The sequence below is a fragment of the Oryzias latipes genome, chromosome 22 (genome assembly GCF_002234675.1).
Source record: "Oryzias latipes chromosome 22, ASM223467v1".
Lineage (NCBI taxonomy): Eukaryota > Metazoa > Chordata > Actinopteri > Beloniformes > Adrianichthyidae > Oryzias > Oryzias latipes.
Window position 1 is genome coordinate 23,180,963 of NC_019880.2, and position 24,541 is coordinate 23,205,503.

A 24,541-nucleotide genomic window follows, 5' to 3' on the forward strand; every position below is an offset into this window, starting at 1 on the left:
GGATCAGTTATGGGAAAGGATGGAACTTTACAGAAGCATAAGAAAGTCGTTGAACTGAAAAAATATTGTGATTTAAAGCTAAATTTTTATGATCGGTTGACTGCTGCCAAGGAGTTTCCCAGGCTGGCCAGCAAAGCTATTTTGACATTGCTCCCGTTTTCCATGACATGTCTGTGTGAGCTGTGCTTTTTAGGCCTGACTGTGTTAAAAACTAAAAGCAGACAGACTTAGAGCTGTTGGGGAAGAGCTTTTTCTGTCTTTCTTCTATACCTGCCAGGAAGGTTGTCCAAATACACATTTTTTACACACACACACACACACATACAGTGAGGTCAATAAGTATTTGATCACCCTGTGATTTAGCAAGTTCTCCCACTTAGAAAACATGGAGGGGTCTAAATTTTTCATCATAGGTGCATTTCCACATTGAGAGACAGAATCTGAAGAAACATTCAGAAATCACGTTGTAAAATTTTTTTAAACAATTTATTTGTATATTACTGTGACAAATAGGTATTTGATCACTTGATTATCAGATAGATTTCTGATAAGCAAAGACCTGCTGTTCTGCTTTTAAATAGTTCAACTCCACTCTGCTCATGATTCTAAATTAGTGGCACCTGTTTGAGGTTTTTGCTTGCATAAAGGCACCTGTGCAGCCCACAATCAGTCAGAAGTCTAACTACCAACATGGTCAAAACCAAAGAGCTGTCAAAAGACACAAGAGACAAAATTGTAGACCTTCACAAAGCTGGAAGTGGCTACGGGCCAATGCCAAGCAGCTTGGTGAGAAAAGAACAACTGTTGGAGAAATTGTCAGAAAATGGAAGGGGCTAATGATGACCGTCAATGTCCCTCGGACTGGGGCCCCTCACAAGATCTCACCTCATGGGGTATCGATGATGCTAAAGAAGGTAAAAAATTAGCCTAGGGCCACACGAGAGGAGCTGGTCAATGACCGGAAGAGAGCTGGGACCACCGTTTCCAAGGCTATTATAAGTAATACATTAAAACGTCATTGTTTATAATCATGTATCGCACGGAAGGTTCCCCTGCTGAAGTCCGCCCATGTCAAGGCCCGTCTGAAGTTTGCTAATGACCATCTTGATGATCCAGAGGAGTCATGGGAGAAAGTCTTGTGGTCAGACTTTTTGGTCTCAACTCCATTCGGCGTGTTTGGAGGAGGAAGAAGGAGGAGCATCATCCCAAGAACACCATACCTACAGTGAAGCACGGGGGTGGAAGCATCATGCTCTGGGGGTGTTTTTCTGCACAGGGGACAGGACGACTGCACTGTATTAAGGAGAGGATGAACGCGGCTCTGTATTGTGAGATATTGGGCAAAAACCTCCTTACCTCAGTCAGAGCATTGAAGATGGGTCGTGGCTGGGTCTTTCAGCATGACAATGACCCGAAGCACACAGCCAAGAAAACCAAGGAGTGGCTCCATAAGAAGCATATCAAGGTTCTTGAGTGGCCTAGCCAGTCTCCAGACCTAAATCCAATAGAGAATCTTCGGAGGGAGCTGAAACTCCCTGTTGCTCAGCGACAGCCCCGAACCCTGACAGATCTAGAGAAGATCTGTATGGAGGAGTGGGCCAAAATCCCTGCTTTGTAGAAACCTAGTGAAGAACTAGAGGAACCGTCTGACCTCTGTAATTGTTAACAAAGGCTTCTGTACCAAATACTAACGTTGTTTAACTCAAGTGATCAAATACTTATTTGTCACAGTTATATACAAATAAATTGTTTTAAAAAAAATCGAACAACGTGATTTCTGAATGTTTCTTCAGATTCTGTCTCTCACTGTGGAAATGCACCTAAAATGAAAATTTAGACCCCTCCATGTTTTCTAAGTGGGAGAACTTGCTAAATCACAGGGTGATCAAATACTTATTGACCTCACTGTGTATATATATATATATATATATATATATATATATATATATATATATATATTGTAAAACCCTTCTGTGTTATGCTGTAGATTGTAATTGGGTTGTGAATTTGGCGTGCCCTAATATTTTGTCAGTGTAAAAAATGTGGCTCATCATAAGTTGAAAAACCCTCATAGAGGATAATATGTCCTTCCAAGTGTTGTTTGGATCTTAACTTCGGTTTAACAGGGCCTGGAACTCTATAGGCTACTAAGGAACTTTATTAATGGTCTGATTTACACACAAACAGTCGTGTTTAAAGAAATCTCTAACTTCTGTTTAAAATCTAGGTGTAAAGATAGGTTGAAAAACTTGAAATAGGTTTATCCACATTATCTGCAGCTCCATATAAGTCAAACGTCCACTCTGATAAGGCAATAATAATCAAACGTGTGGTATTGCGCAATACCGTATGTCAAACATGCCACAATGACAAGAACATTTAAACTTCCCATTTTAAAATGTGCAAATGAGTGCAATCTGAATCAGCCTGTTATGTACTCTGCAGAGGAAAATCCTGTTTGTTTTTGGATCATTTTTAACATAAATATTTGTAATTTCATCAGATTCAATATGTTTCATAACCTACTTTATATTTACACATGTTGAACGTAGAAAGGTTTTAAAAGTGTGAATGAGTCCACATATTAGCATTTTTTCTTTAAAGTCTTGCTCTTACAAATACTTTCTGTTCTCTTAGTAGATATGCTTAGTAGTTAAAAACAGAAATATATATTTTTAAATTAGGCTACTTATATAAAAAAAAGATACATTTATTTTGAATTAAAAATATTCTCTTTCACACATTTAAATGACCTGCCAAAAACAGACAAAGGATATTAGATTTATTAGAATTAAACCGCATCCCATCTGTGTTAGGATTTCATTTCCTAGCTTACTTCCTTTAAAGTTCCTATATTTGTCTTTGAATTTAAATGTGTGGGATTGGGATTATATGACATGCTTTGTTTATATTAAAGGCTTTGTTTTAATTAAACAGTCGGATTCCCCTGGTCCGCACCAGTTCTAAATCAGCGAATTTATATAATCCCACAGGGGTGGGATTATATAAATTCGCTTCCTTCCACTCCGTTTCAAGCAATATTTAATTTTATGTCTAACTACCCTTAGTTAGATACATCATTATATGAATGTATAACTGATGATTGTAATGTTTTTGTGTATTCTTCTTATTTGATTGCTTGAAATAAACCATTTAAAAAAAATTAAAAACGTCATAAAATGGGCGGCACCCACAAGGAGCGAAAGGCGGAGCCATAGAGTCGTCTTCTAGGTAGGAAAATTAGCAGAGAAAATAAGCTTTTTCATAAAAAATGTGTTCTTTAGTGTCCCAAAGGTAATATATCATCATATACAGTATATGAATATAGTTCACTCTGAAATGCTTAAGAATAGCATGATTTAGGCCCTTTAAAGCATCAAACATAATGGAGTTGAAGGTTGAGTACGAATGTTGTAAAACTGCACTTATAAAACAAAATAACAGCCATGAAGTAAAACAAAAATGAGTAATGGGGTACATCAAGTGGTAGAAATTTCTGTGAATTTTGCTTTGTGGTCAAAACAGTTTGGATTAATAGAGCCAGTACAATTCTCTCAGTAAAAGTATAACTTTTACTACATTTGAACTATAACTCCAATAAATCCAATGTGATTGTTATTCAGTTTTTACAGAAATGTTACACAAATGTTTTGTTTGATGATGACTCTCAATGCCTTTTGCTGCCTTTGTGTGACTTTTAGCCTTCCTGTTGCTTTACCACTCTTTTTCTCTCCACACATCCTCTGATCTTTTTTGTGCAGCCATTTTTCTTCATAGCCCTGTCTGCTGTGTGTCTCTTCAGGGAGGAGGGACAGTGTGTGGAGGGCATCATGGAGATTTTTGACATGCTGCTGGCGGCCACCTCTAGGTTTCGTGAGCTCAAGCTGCAGAGGGAGGAGTACGTCTGCCTGAAGGCCATGATCCTCCTCAACTCCAGTGAGTCACACAGATGCACACCAGCAGTCTGGAAGGGAAATGCTGCTCTCTCCTATGCGACCAAAACCAGTTCTTATGTAACCTAGACAAACTTGTCTGTCTACTTTGTTGATGTTTACCTCCTGTGCTATCTTGTGGGGTCCAGATGACCCCACCCTTACATTGACGTGTTCTCCCTACCATGACAAAAGTGGATAAAGGTGGAAAGATTTCATGTAAATCATGGACACCAGTGAAGATCACAAATCATTGAAGAACAAAGGTTCAGCGCCTCCAAGGCACGTTGGGAGTGGGGTCAGAAAGTTAGAGGGTTAATTACTGATTACTCGTATCTCACATACTTACTTAAACAAAGCTTTAGGTTAAAATTTTTTTTAACTGGTTACTGATTAAAGCAAATTATTTTTTATCTAGCAAAGAGTTTAAAATGCACAAGGGAATTGATCAGAATTTTGTAGAGGATCAAAGGGCTGCGGGTCAAAAAGCTAATTTTTCCCACAGAAAAATCATTCCTGTAAATGGCGACTCTTCTTAGCCTCACGAACCACCAGTTTGTCTGTAAAATTTCTTGTCAGTGGTAAATTTGGAACAGCTCCAAAAAAAGAAAGCTGCATTATTTCAACCTCAGCCTTAATAAAGCACTACAGGGAAATTGAGCAGAAACTAACCTAAAAACAGAGATGATTAGCACATGTTTTTGCTACGATTCTTGTCAACATATCTTCTAGAGCAGGGGTGGGCAAACTACGGCCCGTGGGCTGGACCCGGCCCGCCTCCATGTTGGGTCCGGCCCGCTGAACAATATCAGAGACCCATGTTTTGTTTTGTTTTTTTAATCTGGCCACACAATCAAGACGTGACATTTTCTTCCCCCCTTCTGCAGTCTGTGCTCCAACCTGAAACCCTCTAAAGTCTCTGTCATGGACAGTATGCTTTATCAGTCCTCATGTATCCAGGCGTGTCCCTTTCTCCCTTGTAGAGATTTGAGTCCTTTTTGCAAGTAATTGGCTTTTAAAAAGCAAGAAAGTGATGGTGTAACCCTTGTGGTATCCTAGGCGCATTAACATTAGGACTTGGGTCATCCAGACCCACTAGACAGTGCTCTGAACCTTTTTTCTTCAATGATTTGTGATCTTCACTGGTGTCCATGGATTACATGAAATCCTCTTCACCTTTATCCACCTTTGTCATGGTAGGGAAATCACGTCAATGTAAGGGTGGGGTCACCTGGACCCCAAAGGATAGCACAAGGGTTAAATGTATGTCTCTGAGGTGTAATGCTGATGAATCAAGCCAAAATATGCCATTTCTAAATGGGGATTTGCTCTGCGGATTGCACAGGAGAGGTAAGAATAAGTGCTAGGAATGAAGCAGTTCTGGAACAAATGCAAAATGCTCATGGATGAAGCTAAAGATGGTTATGTTATGGTTAACGTCGCTTTAGAGAAGGAAGCTTAACAAATTGTAGAGTTGCAGCACATCCTGAACAGCTGGTCATCCTGAGTCTGCACTAATGATGGACAACAGCGCCCTCGCAAGAGGGCTAAAGATGGGATGCAGCTATCCTGACCAATGCGATACCAGCCCCAAACTCATCCAAAAGTAACACTTGAAATGCGATGACCTCAATCATCTTTGCTTCTGGCAAGTCAAAATATCTAAATGAACACAAGTTATAGGGGTTTAGTGGTAAGCGCTCGCTTCTCACAGTAAGGTTGTGCTTCAAATCCTGCCTGGGTCCCATCTGTATGGAGTTTGCTTTTTTGCTTGAAAACCCACACAAGCTAAATGAACTTTTATGTGCTTATAAGTGTTTTATGATCTTCATTCCTCACAAAAAAACAACAACCCCAAATTGGTATTTTGATCCATTCATTTCTCAATATTCCTCTAAAGACCTGCGCTCTGAGCTGCAGCCCCTCCCAATCCACAAAAACCAGTGGGTTCTCACATTGTGACATCACAAAGTGAGGAGCTGCCCCTTCCAGGAAGAGTCTGTTCTGCCAGCACTTGTGTGGGTGTTCTCTGCCCACAGTCTAAAAACATGCTTAATAGGTTGACTAAATTGTCCCGTCGTTGTGAATGTGTGTGGTTGTCTACCTGCGTTGGGTGTATTCTGCCTCCACCTGTCAGTAGAGGGTAGGCTCCAGTATCCCTGTGACTGCACATGGCCAAATGAGTTTAGATGGATGGATGAAATGATGGATGGCTTTTTGTTTCCATTTATCGTCTTCGAGCTGAAACAGTGACTGCTGTCATTTGTGCCAAAGTTGTCAGTTTGCACCTGGCTTTTAGACCTACATATATACACTGAACAACCTGCTTTATATTTAGTAAATACTGCTGCGTGTGTTAAATTGAAAGCAGACATGGAAAAATAGATCATGTCTGCCCATTTAACAGATGAATTCTGGGAGTAACCTTTTTTGTCCAGATGTTAAATTTAGATGTTTTAGTAGTTCAGACCATGAACTCATTAAAAAACTTGTGTCCTCTTTACATTTGGCACCACACTGAGGGGTGAGTTTGTGCTCCAGAAGGAAAAAGAGAGGTGGGCTAACCCGAACAGAACTTTGGACGCTTACATATGTAACCTTTTGGCTGTAACTATATCTAATTACTCAAATAATTTATGTCCGTACCAGAAAAATCCAACACACTCCTGAGCCTCGCGGTTGCTCTGGGTGACACTTACCATGGGCGCAGGGTCTGGGGGGGTGGGGATTTCTGGGCTCCTCTCTCTTTGTGTGAGATGGGGGGTGTGGGGCCTGGGGGGTCTGCGCTTCGGGCGATAGGACCCCTGGGCTGAGGAGTCATGGACCCATTGGGGGGGGCTTGGGGACGGCTGTTTCACCACGGGGGACAGTCTACCAGCTGTCCCTGACTTACCCTCTTCCTTGTGTAATCACTTATTAGGGTGATGGGGGGGGGGGGGGGTGTCTGCCTGCGATGCATCTTGGGGGGAGGAGCTCCTTGGCAGTGGTTGCCATGGTTGCCGTATGGAAATGGGCCCCTCCCCTCGGATTTTATTGCACCTTAGACATGTAGCACTCTTAGTAGAGGGGGGGGGTGCTCGGACATCACTGTGATTAATCAGGAGATCCTCTCAGCGCCCTTCTCGCCACTTTTAACTGCACACACATCCTTTAACCCTCAGAAATATACACTCAAATACACACACAAACACACATTCACACAAACATTACACAAGTAAGGTGGGACCTCTGACCATCTGTCCCTTGGGTGCTGGGTTCCTGGACCCAGCAGTCCTCTCTCCACACAGGTAGAGGGATCCCTGAGTTCTGTGGCAAGACAATGAGCAGGAGATCACATCACATCTAAGCCAGGGGGTGTCCGTGTCCCTGTGGTGGGGGCTCTTGTCCTTGCCCTTGAGCGCTGGCCATCTCCAAAATTCCAACTGTTGGTGAGCCTGGTCGGGCCATGTTTGTGGACCTCCACTTCTATTGGGCGTCCCCCTCCTGGGCGGGGGTGGCCGGCCCCTGCCTCGCTCTCTCCTGGACAAACCGTGGGTTGGGTGGGTGGCTGCCTGGAGAGTGGGGCGGGTCTTCCTTGCTTTATGCTGCTTCATGGTTTTACCCCCCCCCCCCCCCCCCCAAAAAAAAATAAAAAAATAAAAATAAAAATCCCATTTTTTACATTTGTTTGTAGGATGAGCCCCTTGAGATGTGTCATCTCGTTTACAAGGGGGTCGTCAACAAAAAAACAAGCAAATACCGACAGATTAAGTCGAGCAAACTTTACATATATCAAAAACATTGAAGAACATAAAATATACAAGACAACAAACACACGCACACACACACACACACAGGCATTTATTACACCTCTTAGCAGTTAGTTTAAGGGGATGGGAATAAAAAGGCCGGACAGATATGAAATTCAATCAAAAACAGTAACATGAGTGTTGAAGATTTTCATCTCCCTCCTGTGACCCCCCGTTTTGCTCTGTCCTTTTTTTGGAGCCAGGAGCCTCTCTTTAAAAAAAAAAAAAAAAAAACACCGACAAACCCAGAGAGAAAGACCTACAAAAAACCTAAAACACCAGGCTCAATAAAACCACTAAAACATGCAATCGGTAAAATAATAAATAGCAAGCAATATTAAAAATATGGCACTGGCACTACATAAAATTTCCCCGTGGTTACCCGAAAACAGAGGTAAAAAAACAACAGAGGGGTACCCCGCTCGAAGACGGGGGGGGTCAAAACCACACCCCCTCTGCGTTCCAACGTCGCTTCCCCCTCTGACCGCTGTCTGGCTCCTGGCTCAGCTGCTCTCTGCTGCAGGCCTGCGCTCGCCTGTCCGACTCGCAGGTCGTCCCTCTCTGATCTGTACTGGAGCCCCTTTCCTCATGTCCCACTGTTCCTTAAAAGCAGTCTCATTGGCACGCCCCCCAGTGCACACCTGTGTCCAATCCGGCTGCAATTAGGTGACCCCTTCAGGGGCCTCAGGATTTAAAAAAACACAAACAAAAACAATAAAAACAGTTCACCCTGTTACAATTACACCTCTTGTAATGTGAAAGTTTTAAAATGAAACCTCAAATAAATAAATAAAACATGTTTATTCAGCGCTCTGAAAGGACAGCGATTCCCTTTTTTTTTTTTTTTTTTTTACCACGATGGAGATTTTCTGTCCATTTTTGCGGTTTTTCATTTGGTGAGTGCAGCAGCCTCAGTGACATGCTGCGGGTTTCTGGGTTTTCTCAGCCCGTGGAGTGGTTGCATCTCAAGGGAGTGCAGATGTCCTCCTTGGGGCTTTTGCTGACACCTCAAGGAGGACATCATGAAAATGGAACAAACAATCTTTGTGCATGTGGCAAATGTATTGTGAAATATTTGTAAGGATAGTGTAAGTTACATGGACTCATCACGTACAGCGCATGCTGTCGTACGGTGTTTTTATTCTGCATTCTTGCCGTTAGTAAGGTGCGACTCCTGGCTCCTTGTTGATCTCCTGTAAATGCTGCACGCATGGGGTGTGCACAAGATATGCATGTGCCTCTAGGAAGACCACACAAACGACACTCTGATTGTCTAATTCCCTCATTTCTGACAGTAAGACTGCACGCACTTATCACATGGACTACACTTCCAGGCCTTTTGTGCAGTGCACAGGATTTGGGTGTGTAAAAAAAAAAAAAGAACAATCCATACGACAAGCGTGCAGCTCACCAGCTTCACCCTTACTTATATGGTGTGTAAGTGTTTGCTTCAACCTGTCGCCCACACCATGCTCGTAGAAAATAAAAAAAAATAATGCACAACCATTTCCACCCTATGGGCTCACAGTGGTCTATGACAGCGATATTTTGTGAGAGCCACCACGTACGAATTTTCCCATTTTTCAGAATCGGAATCAGAAGTACTTTAACCCTTGTGCTATCTTAGATGACCCCCCCCCCCCCTTACATTGACGTGTTCTCCCTACCATGACGAAGGTGGATAAAGGTGGAAAGATTTCATGTAATCCATGGACACCAGTGAAGATCACAAATCATTGAAGAAAAAAGGTTCAGCGCACTGTCTAGTGGGTCTAAATGACCCAACTCCCAACGTTAAAGTGCCTAGGATAGCACAAGGGTTAATGATCCCATAAGTGGGAAATTTGTGCATTGCCACAGCAGTAAAGATAAAAGAATATAGAATAATACAAAAAGCAATAATGTAAAAAAAACAAAAATGTGGCAGAAATGTAAACAAATAAGGCAGTATAATTTAAAGACTATTTACAAACAGGTAACAATGTGCAAGATGTACAAAAGTCATCTGCTACACTGTGAGTTATTGTAGAGCTGAATTGTGTTGGGTAGGAGGATTTCCGGTATCTGGCAGTTTTGGAGCGGAGCTGTCTGAGCCTCCTAGAGAAGGAGCTCCACTGTTTGTCCAGCACAGGGTGGAGAGGATGGTCTGGATTTTCCATAATGGATAAGAATTTGTTCATCACTGCTTCAAATGATTCCTGATCAGCTTCTTCAGTCTGTTGGCGTCACTGACTGCAATGCTGCTTCCCCAGCAGACCACAGAGGAGAACAAGGTGCTGGCCCCCACAGACTGGTAGAAGATCTCCAGCATCTTGCTGCACACAGTAAAGGACCTCAGCTTCCTCCAGCTCAGTCTGCTGTTGATAGTCACTTCCAGGTATTTGTCCTCCTCCACCACCTCCACCTCCCTGCCCAGGATGCAGAGAGGCTGCAGGACTGTCTCCTTCCTTCTGAAGTTGATCACCATCTCCCTGGTCTTGCTCTCCAGGGTTTGTTGTTGGGGAAGCATCAAACAGTTCCAGTAGGCACAACAGACTCCTCACAGAACTTAATATATTCCGTAATGCAGTCCGTCATGCCGTCAATCTCTTCCCCATGAGTTGTACAAAGAGCATCCCAGTCCGTGGACCCCAGACAGTCTTGCAGGGCCTGCTGCGTTTTAGGACACCACCACCACTCGCAGACAGCCCGTAACCACCCATGAGGGCAGTTGTGACTGGGTTTTGTCACAATTCTGATAGCCAGATTGAGCCATATGTGTCACTGTGTGTGCTGCATCCACTGTGGAAACACTCCCACATGATCTTCACGTGTTCTCCAGTGTGGTGGTCGTGTTTCTGCAGTCAAACACGGACACAGACGATTCTGTGGAAAGGGCTGTATGATGTCAGTCCTGAAACCCGCTCCAGTGTCGGCATAACCTCTGGGAGGGCATCTGTCTGTCGTGTTCAGTTAGAGTGAAGGAAAACGAGTGAGACCGTTAAATTTAGGTCTATAAAGGTTTTTTTTTTTTGTAATATCAAACGGATTTCACTTAAATTCCAAAGACGGCTGAATTTGGATGCAGTTTTTACTGTCAGTAAAGTGCAGACGATCCTCCCTCAAAGGAACCACCAAAAAAACCTATTAACCTATTCAATGAGGGCTGGGGGTGAACTGACCTGAGAAGGTGGGCTCGCTTTTGTTTTTTAACACTGCCTGTGTTTCCAGCGGTCACAATGCCCTCTCTTGCCCCCCCCGCCACCCTCCACAGACGTTGTACGGGTTTCATTGAGGTGACTGACCTGTCTGCACGTCCTCACAGAGTTTCACAAAGTTTCCTCCCTCCTGCACACAGGAACGGCTGCCAGAATCCACTCTCTCTGTTGACTCTGCAGCTGGGCTCAAAGCAAATTGTGCAAGAAGTGAAACCGAGCTTAAAAAGTCAAGAAAAGGATTTCTTTTGGATTTATAAATTTGAACAGATGGAACACTTTTGCTGAGCTGCTCCCTGGATTTTTGGAGTGGATGTGCTCCTCTGCAGGTCCTCTGGTGTTTGAACTGGAGGATCAATTACGGTTATTAGAAATCCTCCCTCAACCACATTACCAGAGAAGAGAAACGGTGTAATCACAAAAATGTCACAACTTAATCCAACTTTTTATTTTTATTGAGGGAAGAAAAAACAAAAGTAGGTTGTCGTATCTAACACAACTGTTGTGTTCTTCAGCTGTGAGTCAGACGTGAGCACTCGAGGCGCCAGCACTGAACCGGGGAGTTCACTGGCTGGCTGTTGGTTATTTATGGGATGAATTGGTAAATAAATTAATTTTCAAGAAATAAACACACCCAGATGCTTACTGGGGTCCATAAACCAGCTGAAGAAAAGCTCCTTTTTTCCAGCCGCTTTGCCTTTCAGCTGTCAGTTTTAGGAGGTGAGCTTAGATGCAAAGCTTGAAGCTCTTGACTCATCCTGAGTTTTACCATCTGCAGGACCGCTTTAAAGGAGACCCATCTTCCATGTTTTTTTCTTTTCTTTTTGGGCTACATATCTGAACATAATGGCAAATATTTACAAAGAAGGTTCCCGTGGGGTCTTAAAAAGTCTTCAAAGCCTTGAACTTGAAAATTTAGAAATAAGGCCTTAAAAAGCATTAGAAGGTCTTAAATTTTGATATCTTAGTCATAAAAACGATGCTGTTTAAAACTTTTCCTGTATGACTTTTCTGGACCAAAGTTTTATTTTTTAACGATTATGTAAGTAAACCGCGTTAGGCTTCGTCCAGTGGATGCCAACCTTCTTTAAAAAAAAAAGAAGGGGAAAAAAAGAAGCCCCCGCTTCAGCTAGTTGTGACCAGGGCTGAAAGTAAACCGGTACGGTCCGGTACTATAAGATCTGTGGTGGACGTACGCACGACTGTGTGTTTGGTATTTGCTGCTTTAACACTCATACAAAACCAGCTGCAGGCTGACGCCCCTAAAAAGGTGAACCAGCAGCACTTTATCTCCTCATTTTAGCTGTGGTTTTTAGTGTCTTATCATCATTACAAGTAAGGAAGGGTTAATGGCCGACGAAGTCTGCATTATTACTTTTTAACGTACGGCGTAGAATCCTGAACCGTCCGTTACGTTAAAAAGTAATAACGCACACTTCGAAGGCAATTAACCCGCTTATACCATGGTCACTTACAAAAGCAATGCGTATTAACCAGTTTTTAGTCCTTAATTCTTGTTTTTTTTTTCCGATTTGGATAGCTGTTCTCACAAAAAGCGGACTATTTGTTACGTAACAAATAGTCAGCGTCGCGCCGCACCACCGCGACTGCAGTCAAGATTCGGCAATATGTATATATGTGCTGATCTTTCCAATGGGTTGAATAAAGCATCCGTTCAAAGAGAAAGTTCATCTCTTACCGCTTGTTTTTGTCCAAATGATGAAGGAAAAGGTTGTTTTAAAGGAGCCAGCGCAGTGATACAAAACATTTGAGCTAGGTGACCGGAACTTTTTTTTTCACCGCACGGTTATCCTGTGGCATATCACTTTTTAATGCACACCCAGCAGCCAATCAGAATCGAGTATTCACCTGGACCATGGTATAAAATGTGATTTACGTCACTCTCTTTCCTCTCACGTTATCCGCCAATTCTCTGGCTTCCCTAAACAAACACATTGAACACGCACATTTTACAGCCAGGGTTCTTGGATTTGTTGCGCAGCGACACTCAATTCATTGATAGTCAAGTAGGCATTTTTCTGTGGAAGTTGGAGGTTGGTTAGTTCGCAACAGGACAAGAGAAGCTATAAATGATTCCTACAGTTTTCCTGTAGGAACATACACACTGTTGTGGTTGATGGTTCAAGATAAATCCTAATCCTAAATTTTAAAGGGAATAATACTGGCACAAACAAGATACCCTCAAAATAACAGCTTTGTGGTTACACAAGGGCAATCAGGTTTTTTAGCACCACCTCATTAATTTCACCTGCTATAATATTTTGGCCTTGTGGCACAGGCTTGCATTGAAGAGATGACCAGGGGGATTCTGGGTAACAACCAGCAGTCTTTGTGTTTTGCTGTCAGCCATGTGTTACATAACAACACAGCACTCGTTAATACAGATTTTAAGTTTTGTCTTGTGGTTCTTTTGTGCTTTTTAACCCTGCAAAGGTGATTACATAATCCTAAAAATACACATTTATAGGACTTAAATGACCTCTACTGATAGCTTCAAACTTTATACCACTTTGTAGTTTTACCTAATGTATTTTTGTTTTACCTCCAAATCATATAATAAATCAAATACCCTATTATTTTACACTCATTTTCTTGTATATCTCAGATATTTGTTTCACAAATGCTGACAGCTCTTCCAACCACAAAGTGTGGAATCAGCCTTTATCCCATTCGGTAAAAAAGTGGGAATGTGGGATCCTACGGAGCCCCTAAACGGCCATTGATGGGGAAAGAAAATGGAGGAAATTTTTTTTTTTTTTTTTTTAAGTAAAAAATTTTTTTGGAATAAAATAAATAAATAAACTAACTGGTGCACACCAGTTAGTATCAGGTGCGTTTTTACTTCGAAAAATCTTTTTTTCCTCCATTGTTTTTTTTCATCAATGGCCCTTTAGGGGGCTCCGTAGCATCTTGCTGTGAAAACAAATAGTTGTAAAAGCGGCTACAGCATTCCTGTTTTTTACATTAATAGTTGGGTACGGCCATGTTGTTGACCAAAACATAAAAATGCTTGTGATAAAATTACGAGTTCAGCTGAAAATATTTATTTTTGGAAGGTCCGTAAAGAATTTGTGTCTTATTTTGAAAGCTCTTTTGGAAAAGTAGTATAAATACCATTTGACTATTTATATTTTTGTGTGATTTTAGATCCAGTGTCTTAATACAGTATTTAAGAATGATGAGAAAAACTAAAAAGTTACAATGGCAAGGTTTGTGTAGAGAAAGATAAGATACCAAATAGGGCAAGGTAAATTGTTTTAAGGTGGAAATATGAGGCTCAACTTAAAGATGGACAATTATACTTTGGACCCTGAGGGTTAAACCCTGGGTTTTTTTCTCACCTTCCTTGTTAGAAGTCTTTTTTTTTTTTTTAAACTTCTCCTGTCCAACATCTGGGCAGGCAGATGAGAGCTGACGTCTCTTGTGTTGGACATATTTTACTTTAACAAGAGGGGCAAGTAAGTAAGATTCAAATGTAGAACAAAAAGGGCGGGGCCTGTCCACACACACACTCAAATGTTATCAACACACCTGCTGGCTGAAAAAAATGCCCACATGTCAACATGTACACAAAACCGATAGTGTTCACACACGCATACTTATGCCTTTAAACCAACTTGTGTGAAATATTTCAATCATTCAATCATGCAAACTGTTAGTGCAAAGGTGAGATAACACCTGTGCTCAGGTGAGTGTTTATGTTTTTCTAAAATGGACGGTGGAATGTGAAAAGAAGGAAGGAGAGTGCCCAGCTATCCCCACACCAAGACCCCCGCCGCAGCAGCAGCGGCAGCCGGAACCCCCAACGCCACACGGCAGCAGGCAGGGAACAACCGCCCCCCCGGGTGACCCAGTCCGCCACCCAGGCCAGCAGGACCGCCGCGAGGCCCCCAGAGCCAGAGAGCAGGGAGGCATGGGGGGAAAGGGAGCGCCGCCCCAGCCCAACCCGGAGAGCAGCCCCCCCGCCGCGCCGGGAGAGCCCAACGCAGGGCCCCACCCGAGAAGGGCGCCCACAGCCCCAGACGAGCACCCCACCACCACCCAGGAGTTCCGGGCATCCCCCCGCCCCAACCCCAGGTACGAGCCAGGACCCTCCAAGGGAGACCTGCTCCGCACTCCAGGCAGCCACCCACCCGGCCCACGGTTGGTCCAGGGAGGAGCAAGGCAGGGGCCAGCCGCCCCCGCCCAGGAGGGGAGCGCCCCGGGGAGAAAGGGGGCCCACCAGGGGTGTTGTAAACTTGGCCCGACCATGCTTGGCCACAGTTGGAGATTTGGCGGGGCCCAACACCCAGGGCCAAGGACCAGAACCCACACCCCAGGGACACGGACACCCCCGGCTCAGGTGTAATGTGACCCCCCCCCCTGTGCGGAGAGAGCACCGCCGCGCCCAGGGGACACGGCCGCCGTTGCCAAGGGCCCCGTACCCAAGGGCCCCGTACCCCCCACCAGGGAAGGGGTAGGGGACAGATGGTCCTAGGTCCCACCTTCCTTGCAAAACGTGTGTGCATGTATGTGTGTTTGAGAGGGTCTGTGTGTGCATGTGTGTGTGTTTATGTTGGAATGTATATTTTGAAGGGGGGGGGGGGTGTACTTAGGGGGTGCAGTTAAAATTGGCGGGTAGGGCACTGAGGGGACATCTCCTGATTACTCACAGTGATGTCCCCTCACCCTCCCCACCAAGGGGCCCTAAATGTCTAAGGTGCGGTTAAAATTGGCGGGTAGGGTGCTGGGAGGACATCTGCTGCTTGCTGGCAGTGATGCCCAAGCACCCCCCCTACCAAGGGCCCTACATGTCTAAGGTGCAAATAAAACCGAGAGAGGGGGGGCCCCACTCCATACAGCAACCATGGGAGGGGGGGGACCACTGCCAAGTAGCCCCCCCCCCCCCCCCCCAATGCGCATCGCAGGTTAAGCCCCCCCACCCCCTCACCCTAATATGAGGTTATATGAGGAAGGGGGTAAGTTGGGGACAGCTGGTAGACTGTCCCCCGGTGGTCAAACAGCCTCCGTTAGCTTGTTAGAAGTCTTTATGGAACATCAGCAGTTTTTAAGAATGTCAGTCATCTTCTGGTCAGTTGTTGTTTTTTTTGGGGGGGTCTACTTGTCCCTCCATGAACAATGTGTATTTGCAAGTATGAGACCTGCTGGTCTATGCAGCGTCAAGTCACTCTCCGATCATCTTTTGATATTTTCAAAGTGTTCCCAGTGGTCTTTTATTTAAAATTATGCAGTTTTAAAGCAAAATCTAAAAACCTGTGTTGTTTTTTTAGGACACAGTTTCTGCAGAGTGGCAGAAGTCTGAGTTGTGTGCGGGACTGTTGGTTTGGAGCCACCCCTTACAGCCCCTCACAACCCCAACCTAATTAGCGGTGCAACAAAAATGTCCTCCATCAGAAAAACGCCACAACAACATGTTAACCCTTGTGCTATCTTAGATGACCCCACCCTTACATTGACGTGTTATTCCTACCATGACAAAGGTGGATAAAGGTGGAAAGATTTCATGTAATCCATGGATACCAGTGAAGATCACAAATCATTGAAGAAAAAAGGTTCAGAGCACTGTTTAGTGGGTCTAGATGACCCAACTCCCAATGGTAATAACTTAAAAAAACACAGTTATTATCAGAGAAAGGTTGTTTGTCACCTGTCCCAGGACAAAGAGCTTTAAATCATGGGGTGTTGATCACGTGTGAGGGAAGATCGCAGCGTGAGGTCCACAGACTGATTGAAATTTGATCATCTACACCAAGTTTAGACTGTGCAAAGACATTCTTTGCAGCATTTTTGTTTGTTCTCTGCTTCCTGGGTCTTGCAATGACCTAAATACATAACCATTTATTGAAGCTGCTGGTTTACAGAGAGATGAATGTCACATGTTTGAGATGCTGCTGTTGTGCTGCAGATCTGTGCACGAGATCCCCTCAGACAGCAGAGGAGCTTGAGAGCAGGAACAAGCTGCTGCGGCTTCTGGACTCTGTGATCGACGCTCTGGTCTGGGCCATTTCCAAACTGGGCCTGTCCACCCAACAGCAGACTCTGCGGCTTGGCCACCTCACCATGCTGCTCTCCCACATCCGCCACGTGAGGTGCGTTCAGGCTAACAGGAAGTAGAAGAACACTAGCGCAATCCAGAAGAGCTGATGGACAAAGCATGCAGACTCAGCAGCCAGCTCCATTTCTGTCTTTTTCATTAGCGTGTGAAAGATCATTTTTGTGTAACCTGTGGTGCTTAGAAGGCAGAAAGGAACGTCCTAACCACAGCTAACAAACGGTCATTAAAATAAATGGGGCCTACTCTTTGTACTTTTATATAAATAGTGGAGGTCCACTCAGAGCTAATACATTTTAAAAGAATTCTTCTCATGTTCTTAAAAAAAAGGAAGTAGAAAAAGCCTAATTCCAAAGTTATTGACACCAACAGGTCTGCAGTTTTGTCTTATAAGAGAAAAAAAACAATGTATGCACAATTTTAACCAGGATAAAAAAGTATTTGCATTTTCCACGTCTGAAATTTCGGTCTTTCGTGATGCATTGGTGAATTATGTCATTTGGAAATGTTTCATGTGTTCTTCATTCGACGATGTGCGCAGACGTCCGTCGAGGGTTTCGGCCGACTGGTCTTTACATGAATGCTGTTTTGAGCTGTTCACAATTTTGGGGCGGTTGAGAATTACACAGTTTACGCATATTTTACATAGTTTATACACAATTATAACTTAAATTATACATGATTATGCGTGATTTTTGCAAGATGCATACACAAATTTGTGGCTTTCCATGACCGTTCCACATATGTCTAACAGACCTTTACTCATGTTCCACTGATGTATAACTTTTCTATCACGAAACATCTAACGTTAAAATTACGTAGTTGACGCATGAATCCTTAATGAATCGTATATAAACAGTGTCATAATCACACACGGTTCATGTTCTACGTTGATTTACATGTTCTTCGCGTGGTTTATTCATAATTTCACTTCCAAATGTTTTCAGTTTTTGCATGGAAATTCACATACAACTCATTTTCTTGCATGCAAAATGTACGTAGTGGCTGTGTGACACAATGTTTAGTCTGATTAAATGTCACTGCTCTGCAGCCATGATGCTGAACGTTTAATGCAAACAGTGGGGGGCAGCGCTGTGCACTGTCTGTCACCGTCGTAGCCTAAATTTAACAGAAAAAGAGGAAAACTTTGCAGCAGCAGCAGACATGTTCACACAGCCCTCTGCAACGCAGGTTGAAGTGGCCACTTTCAATGAAAAGTCTTTGTAAATGCACATGTCAGACTGTCACGTTCAAAACTCACATTCATGAGTAGTTTTTAAGTGTGTTTTCGGGCTCTAAGTAGAAAACATGTGGCCATTGAACCTGCTCTAAAGTTAAACTGGTCATACTTTGACCAATAAGGGACTTGGATTTGGACGTCATCCCTTTTCATTCATGGAAGTGTCAGCCGTTTATAAACTGATCATGAAGGAGAAATGATCATTTGCGGTTTGCGCCCGACCAGGATTATATGACACCAAGGCTTTCATTCATCCAAATAGTTTAGTGAAAGGAAAAAAACGTCATTTGCACTGCTTTGGAATTTCACAAAACAGATAACGAAGAAGAAAACGCCCTCCCTGCTTGTCTAGTGTGGACACCAGGGGGAAATTTCATGTTCAAGAATGTACGTTTAGTGCATACTTGAACGTTTCTGGTCTCTGGAACTGTAGTCTGATTTCAAGTGATGCAATTCAGTGAAGTGCTATAGTTGAAAAGTGGAGCAAAGACCTTAAAACATTTTCCAAGTCCCAGGCCTCATGTCTGTAATCCTGCATTTCATTCCCCACAGTAACAAAGGCATGGACCACCTGTCCACCATGAAGAGGAAGAACGTGGTGTTGGTGTACGACCTCCTCCTGGAGATGCTGGACGCCAACACGCCCAGCAGCTGCGGTCAAACGGCCTCATCCTCGCCCAGCTCTGACAGCTTCTCTGACCAGCAGCAGTATCCCCCACCTCCACCTGGCTCAGACCAGACGTTTGCTCCTAGCCCGGCAGATGAAGCCCCCCCTGTGCCTCCACAAGGGGCAGACGAAGGCCAGATCCTCGACAGGAGCCAGCAAGCCCTGTCCTGCCGGTCCATGCCTCCATCACAGAGTTTGGTGGAGTCTGAAATAGATGGGTACGTTCCAAACCCGTTCATGCCTACAGTTTTAACAGAGAGCGCCTTTTTAGAATAATTCAGCATTGTTTCAGCCATGATTTCAAACCATGATGTCAAACCATGATGTCAAAGCTACTTGTGTTTGTAGGGACGTTTGGACAGAAAGAGAGACTCCACAGAGAGATGGTCTGAACCCAGCCATTGAGGCCAAGTGGGCCGCATATGGTTTAAAAGTGGGCAGGAAAGGTGGGCCCCAAATGGGCCCAGGGGCCGACTGCTTGCTTGCTCTGCCGGACCGTAGGGCTAGCATAGCCACCTCAGAAACTTTGGACAAACCCATTTAGGGCCCACGTTTTCTGCCCGCTGTTAAACCGTATGGTGATATATACGTCATTCATAGGTCTCTTTCGGCAATCGTCGCTGTGCGCAGATGTCCGTTGAGGGCCCTTTACCCTCTTTTTTCAAAATGGCAGCTTTCTGTTGGTTTATCCGCATAGCAACCAATTTATTTTTGGGTCGCCTGAGGGTGACGAACAGGTCTGCGTAATTTTTAGAAGAATCTGCGAAAGTAAACTTTTGGATTTCCTTGGCAACTGAGATATTTTTGTCAACCACGCCCACATTCTTAATGTGTTCAGACCATATGTTATATCTTTTCATTCAGCTTGAGCCAAGTATTCATATATTAGTTTTAACCTGGTACTTAAGGGATTTTTTTCTTGTTTAATTCCAGGTGAAACATCGGTTGCGTTTGTTGACTTAACCTGGTGGCACGTGTGTGAAATTTATGAAGATCGCTCCAGAAAAAAAAAAATTTTCTTCATATTTTGGGGATGTGCAAATTGCCAATTTCACACTTTGACACAAAATGGCCACCAAGCCATCGGTCCTGTGGCCATCCCATAATAATTAAAAAACTTTTTTTTTTTTAATATCCCCCCTTGGTTTGTTTTTTTTGGGTGGATTTGAGTAATTTTTAAGAAATTTTGGCCCTATTCACATGTCTTTTTTTTTTCTTTTTTTTGCGGAGGAAATTATAATGGGATGGCCAGAAGACAGGGTGTGAAATTCTGGCGATTTTTAGTGGGCCGAAAATTAATTTCCAGTGGGTACCAGATGTGTGCGAATGTTTTGAGTTTTTGAGTTTGTGGTGGGTTCAAAGGTGAAGTAAGAAAGAAGGCCTGTGGCGGGTCAGAATCAAACTCAACAGGAGGGAAAAGAAGGCTGCAGGTGTGCAGAAGAGAAAAAGTTTCAGTAAAAGAATACCTAAAAGAAAAGTTTGAAGCTCTGACATGTTAGAGTAAATAAAAAAGCTTGTGCTTCTCCTCTTTCAGTTACATCTCGCCAGATCAGTGGTCCCTGGGTGCCGGTGGCTCGGGCTCACCGGCGGAGTCGGCTAGTTTCACTCTTCCTGATCGGGTTGTCATGGGAACAACCTTACAGGGGTGACAGGACTGAAAGACTGAACCAAAAAGCTTTCCAACCCCCCAAAAAAGGCAAAAAAGGATAAAACACCAAGTGCTGTTGTGAAGTGAAGTTCTTTTTTTTCCTTTTGCAGTCTTTGTAAACACAAACATTTTTAAATGGCTGTACTTTACCTGTGCGTGTATATTTTTTTGTGAATGTGCACTGCAGTACTCTGAACCTCGGTCTCCTTTGGATTTACAGTGTTGGTGTCTCTTTTTGCACCTCGGTGAAACAGTCAGAACAAGCCATCCCCTTTGCATGTAGACGACCTGGACTCCATGTGGCTCCTTACAGCCCTCTTTTCACACTGTGCTGTAGTTCTCTCTCCCTGTACTACTGTGTCTTTCAGTGTTTTAATCTGTGCTTGTTCCAGAAGTGTTTTTATACTGTGGATGTATGTGGCCTTTCACCAAAGCGACTGTTCTTCTGGGAATCACCACGACTGAAGTTACACATCAGACGATGGGGCACAGTGGTTTACTCGCAAACATCTTCAAAAAAACATATAAAAATATAGAGTTTTGGAAGTTCAGTAGTCAGACAATAATTTGAAGTGACACGACAGTTTGCAGAGTTCCAGCATTCCACCCCCCATGTTAACCTGCACCCCCATACCTAATGTTGGACAACACCCCGCTGGTCCGTTTGCATTGCGTCTCCATTGTGGTGACACAAAAAAACTGAACGTTCATTAGTCAATCGTACTTTTTACCCCACCTCCAACACGTCTGCGTCTGGGGTTTTCCCTCTGCCACACACGCTTTACGCAAGACTTATATTTCCAGTTCGTCAACGCGTCAAATCCGCAGTAAAACACGCCGGAGAAACAGGAAACTTCCATGATTTATGAAAGAAATAAGGGAGTTTTTATGAAATTTGATTTGATATTTTTGGTGACGTGTCCACACGACCACGCATGTTAACACAGCAGATAACACTGTGTCCTTTTTTTTTTTGCCACACACGACAAAAGTTTAATTTTGAAAGTACAAAAGCAAAACTTCATTTATGACACGAAACACGCATTTCACAAGGACTCAGTGAGGAAGGACACGGCACGGCGCAATTGCTAAAGTTTTGGGTGTCGATGACACGGTGGTGGCAGGACAAGTGACTCCTCTGGGTGGCGGACCGGAGACGCTCCAGAAAGACGGTCTTGAGACGGACTCCTCATGCAACAGAGAAGCGCCGCAGACGGTCCAGTGGAAATTCGGGGTCCGTCCATAAAATCTTTAACTTTTTGTTGTTCATCAAACGCAGTCTCAGCCCTCTAAGCCAGATTTATGCCAACGTTTCCAAAACGATGCCACAATCTTCTAAAAATGCCCCCTTCTACGACATGTAGCAATCAATGAAACCCCCTAAATTATCCATCAGTCTGGGGGCCTAAAACTGGACCGTCCAACCCGCTTGCCCTCCAGTGTTTCCTGCCCAGCACTTGCTGTTATGGTAGATTACATTGGATTAGATATATTTGATCAGGAAACACTTATCAAGCTATGGGAAAGCTAGTAAGGCAAGATCAGCTGGAAGAGATGCAGGTTGGAAATTCCTGAGAACCATGTTTGAACCATTTGGCCAAAAGGCCCCAAATATTTCCAGTACTACAGCCAGAGGTTCTGTGGACTTCTTCCTGACCAAACAACGAAGACCAGCTTCTCAGCCAAACATAGCCGGAGCTGCCGTAGGCGTTAAGTGCTTCCATGGCCGTAAACCGGCAGGTCTTAAATCTGCTTGCTGTTTTCCAGCCAAAATTCTAGTCTAATGTCCCCCCAGGACTGGAGAGTAAAACTCCAGGTTCCATAGAGAATAATGGGATTTGAATGCAGACTTTATTCAAAGGTAATTAAGAAAAAATATTTTAGGAATATTTTTAAGGAATCTTCCAATTAAAACAGAAACATGTTTTCCAGAAATCTGTTTTTAACCTTGAAAATGGTTTAATGTCAAACATCCTTACAAGCAGTATTACACATTTCTTATCTGTCTGTAATAGATTACTTCTTGTTGTGTAAAAGTAGTCCCTGACCTTACAATAATACTTGCAGAAATGTAAGGCACTTCATGAGTCCTGTGTTACATTTAAGGTACTTTCTCTGTAAACTCCGGCAGAATCAGAACATAATAAAAAGTTTGTTTTAGGAAAAATAATGTGAAAAACGACTGCTAATGTAAATGTTGCACACACAAATATATATATTATTGTTGGTTTAAATTGCTTTAAGAAAAAAAAAAGCGTTGTTGCGGGTTGTCACGGTAACGGCTGAGCCGGCAGCGGCAAAGGAAAGCGACACAAGTGGGGTCATCTGGATAACAGAAGGGGTTAAATTGTGTTTGGGTCACAATTGACCCATTTTCACACTTTGTAATGGGTCAATTTGAACCCAAACACAATATAAGGGATACCTAAATAAACTGAGAGCAGATGAAGATCCTGAGATCCGGGTACTCCAACAGTTCTAACAAAATACGGCAAGTTAAGATTACGACAATGTAGACGGCTAATGACTCTTGAAAATAAAATTAAATGAGGACTTAAAGCAATTTTAATCCTAGGCACTTTACCATTGGGAGTGGGGTCATCTAGACCCCTCAGGACAGTTCGCTGAACCTTTTTTCTTCAATGATTTGTGATCTTCACTGGTGTCCATGGATTACATGAAATCTTTCCACCTTCATCCACCTTTGTCATGGTAGGGAGAACACGTCAATGGTCATCTTGACCCCATAGGTTAGCACAAGGGTTAAATTTTGTACAGAATAAAATATTACTAAAAGTTTCATAGTAAAACTTGACGATACTTTGTTACAGCACAAAGTAATGTTACTGTGGTACCATACTTTGCACAACGTTACTTCCAACACTGCAAACAGATCAAATTTACAATTAGCAAAAAATATTAAGATTTGTATACTTCCTGTGAAAACATGCAGCTTTCATGTCATGGTGTTTGCTGAAAGTCTTAAAAGCTTACCAACTTTCTGTTTCTGCCTCAGCAACAAAGTTTGATCACAATGGAAGAAATCAAGTCCCATCTAGTATCAGGTCGCTGTACGTGTGTAGTTTTTTCATCCACATGGCAAACTGGAACACAGGTTTTGCAATCTCAACTCATTTTGACATAAGTTTCCCTTGATCATTTTTGGTGTTTATTGTACTTATGAAGTAGACCGTACTCAGATGTTCTTGGAGACTCTGAAAATGTCTTTTTCCTGTGAGAACAAGATATAACGCTTGTGCTATCTTAGATGACCCCACCCTTACATTGACGTGTTCTCACTACCATGACAAAGGTGGACAAAGGTGGAAAGATTTCATGTAATCCATGGACACCAGTAAAGATCACAAATCATTGAAGAAAAAAGGTTCAGCGCACTGTCTAGTGGGTCTAGATGACCCAACTCCCAATGGTAAAGTGCCTAGGATAGCACAAGGGTTACAAAAAAAATAAAAAAGTAATTTTCAGGACTCTTGTACCTTTAAACTCAGAAAAATTAGACATTTAATGATTACAGCATTCACATATTGCTGACATTTTTTTAAAACCAAATCGGCTGCATAAATGCCTAAAAATATGAGTCCACTGTTTCCTTTGGCCAGACCTAAAAAATGATTTACAACAAAAAATGTCAGGGACTGAGTCCACTGTTGTAAGCGCAGGTTTGAGAAAGGAGAAAGCGGTTCACACGATTTTGTTGGACATTACAGCAACTTTTTAGTTTTGCTGGCAGAAAAGCTGATCCTGTAAGCCCTCACTCATGCGAGCCGAAACCCCTTTGGCCCTTTTGTTGTACGTAATCTATTACATTTTTCACACATTAAAAAAAGATGGCTTTCTAAAAAATATCTACCCAAACTAATAAAGAAAATAGATTTGTTTGGGATGATGTGCCTTGCACCAGAGCCCCTCGTGCTACAGTGTAAATTCAGCCGTTGTGCCAGATTTTCTGTGGTGTCCGTGGTCAAACCTGCTTCCTCT

General features: G+C 43.2%; 1 protein-coding gene across 6 annotated transcripts in view; it reads left to right on the forward strand.

Moving 5' to 3' along the window:
* esr2 (estrogen receptor 2) overlaps positions 1–22,796 on the forward strand; it is an 83,549-nt gene extending 60,753 nt beyond the window's left edge. For 5 of the 6 annotated variants that reach the window (XM_020713362.2, XM_020713365.2, XM_020713361.2 and 2 more), the window contains exons 7-10: positions 3,803–3,936; positions 16,841–17,024; positions 18,780–19,112; positions 20,429–22,796. In XM_020713362.2, coding sequence (XP_020569021.1) covers positions 3,803–3,936; positions 16,841–17,024; positions 18,780–19,112; positions 20,429–20,543 — 766 coding nt within the window. In that variant the 3' untranslated portion in view covers positions 20,544–22,796. 6 annotated transcript variants of the gene reach the window in all.
* The last annotated feature ends 1,745 nt before the right edge of the window (positions 22,797–24,541 follow it).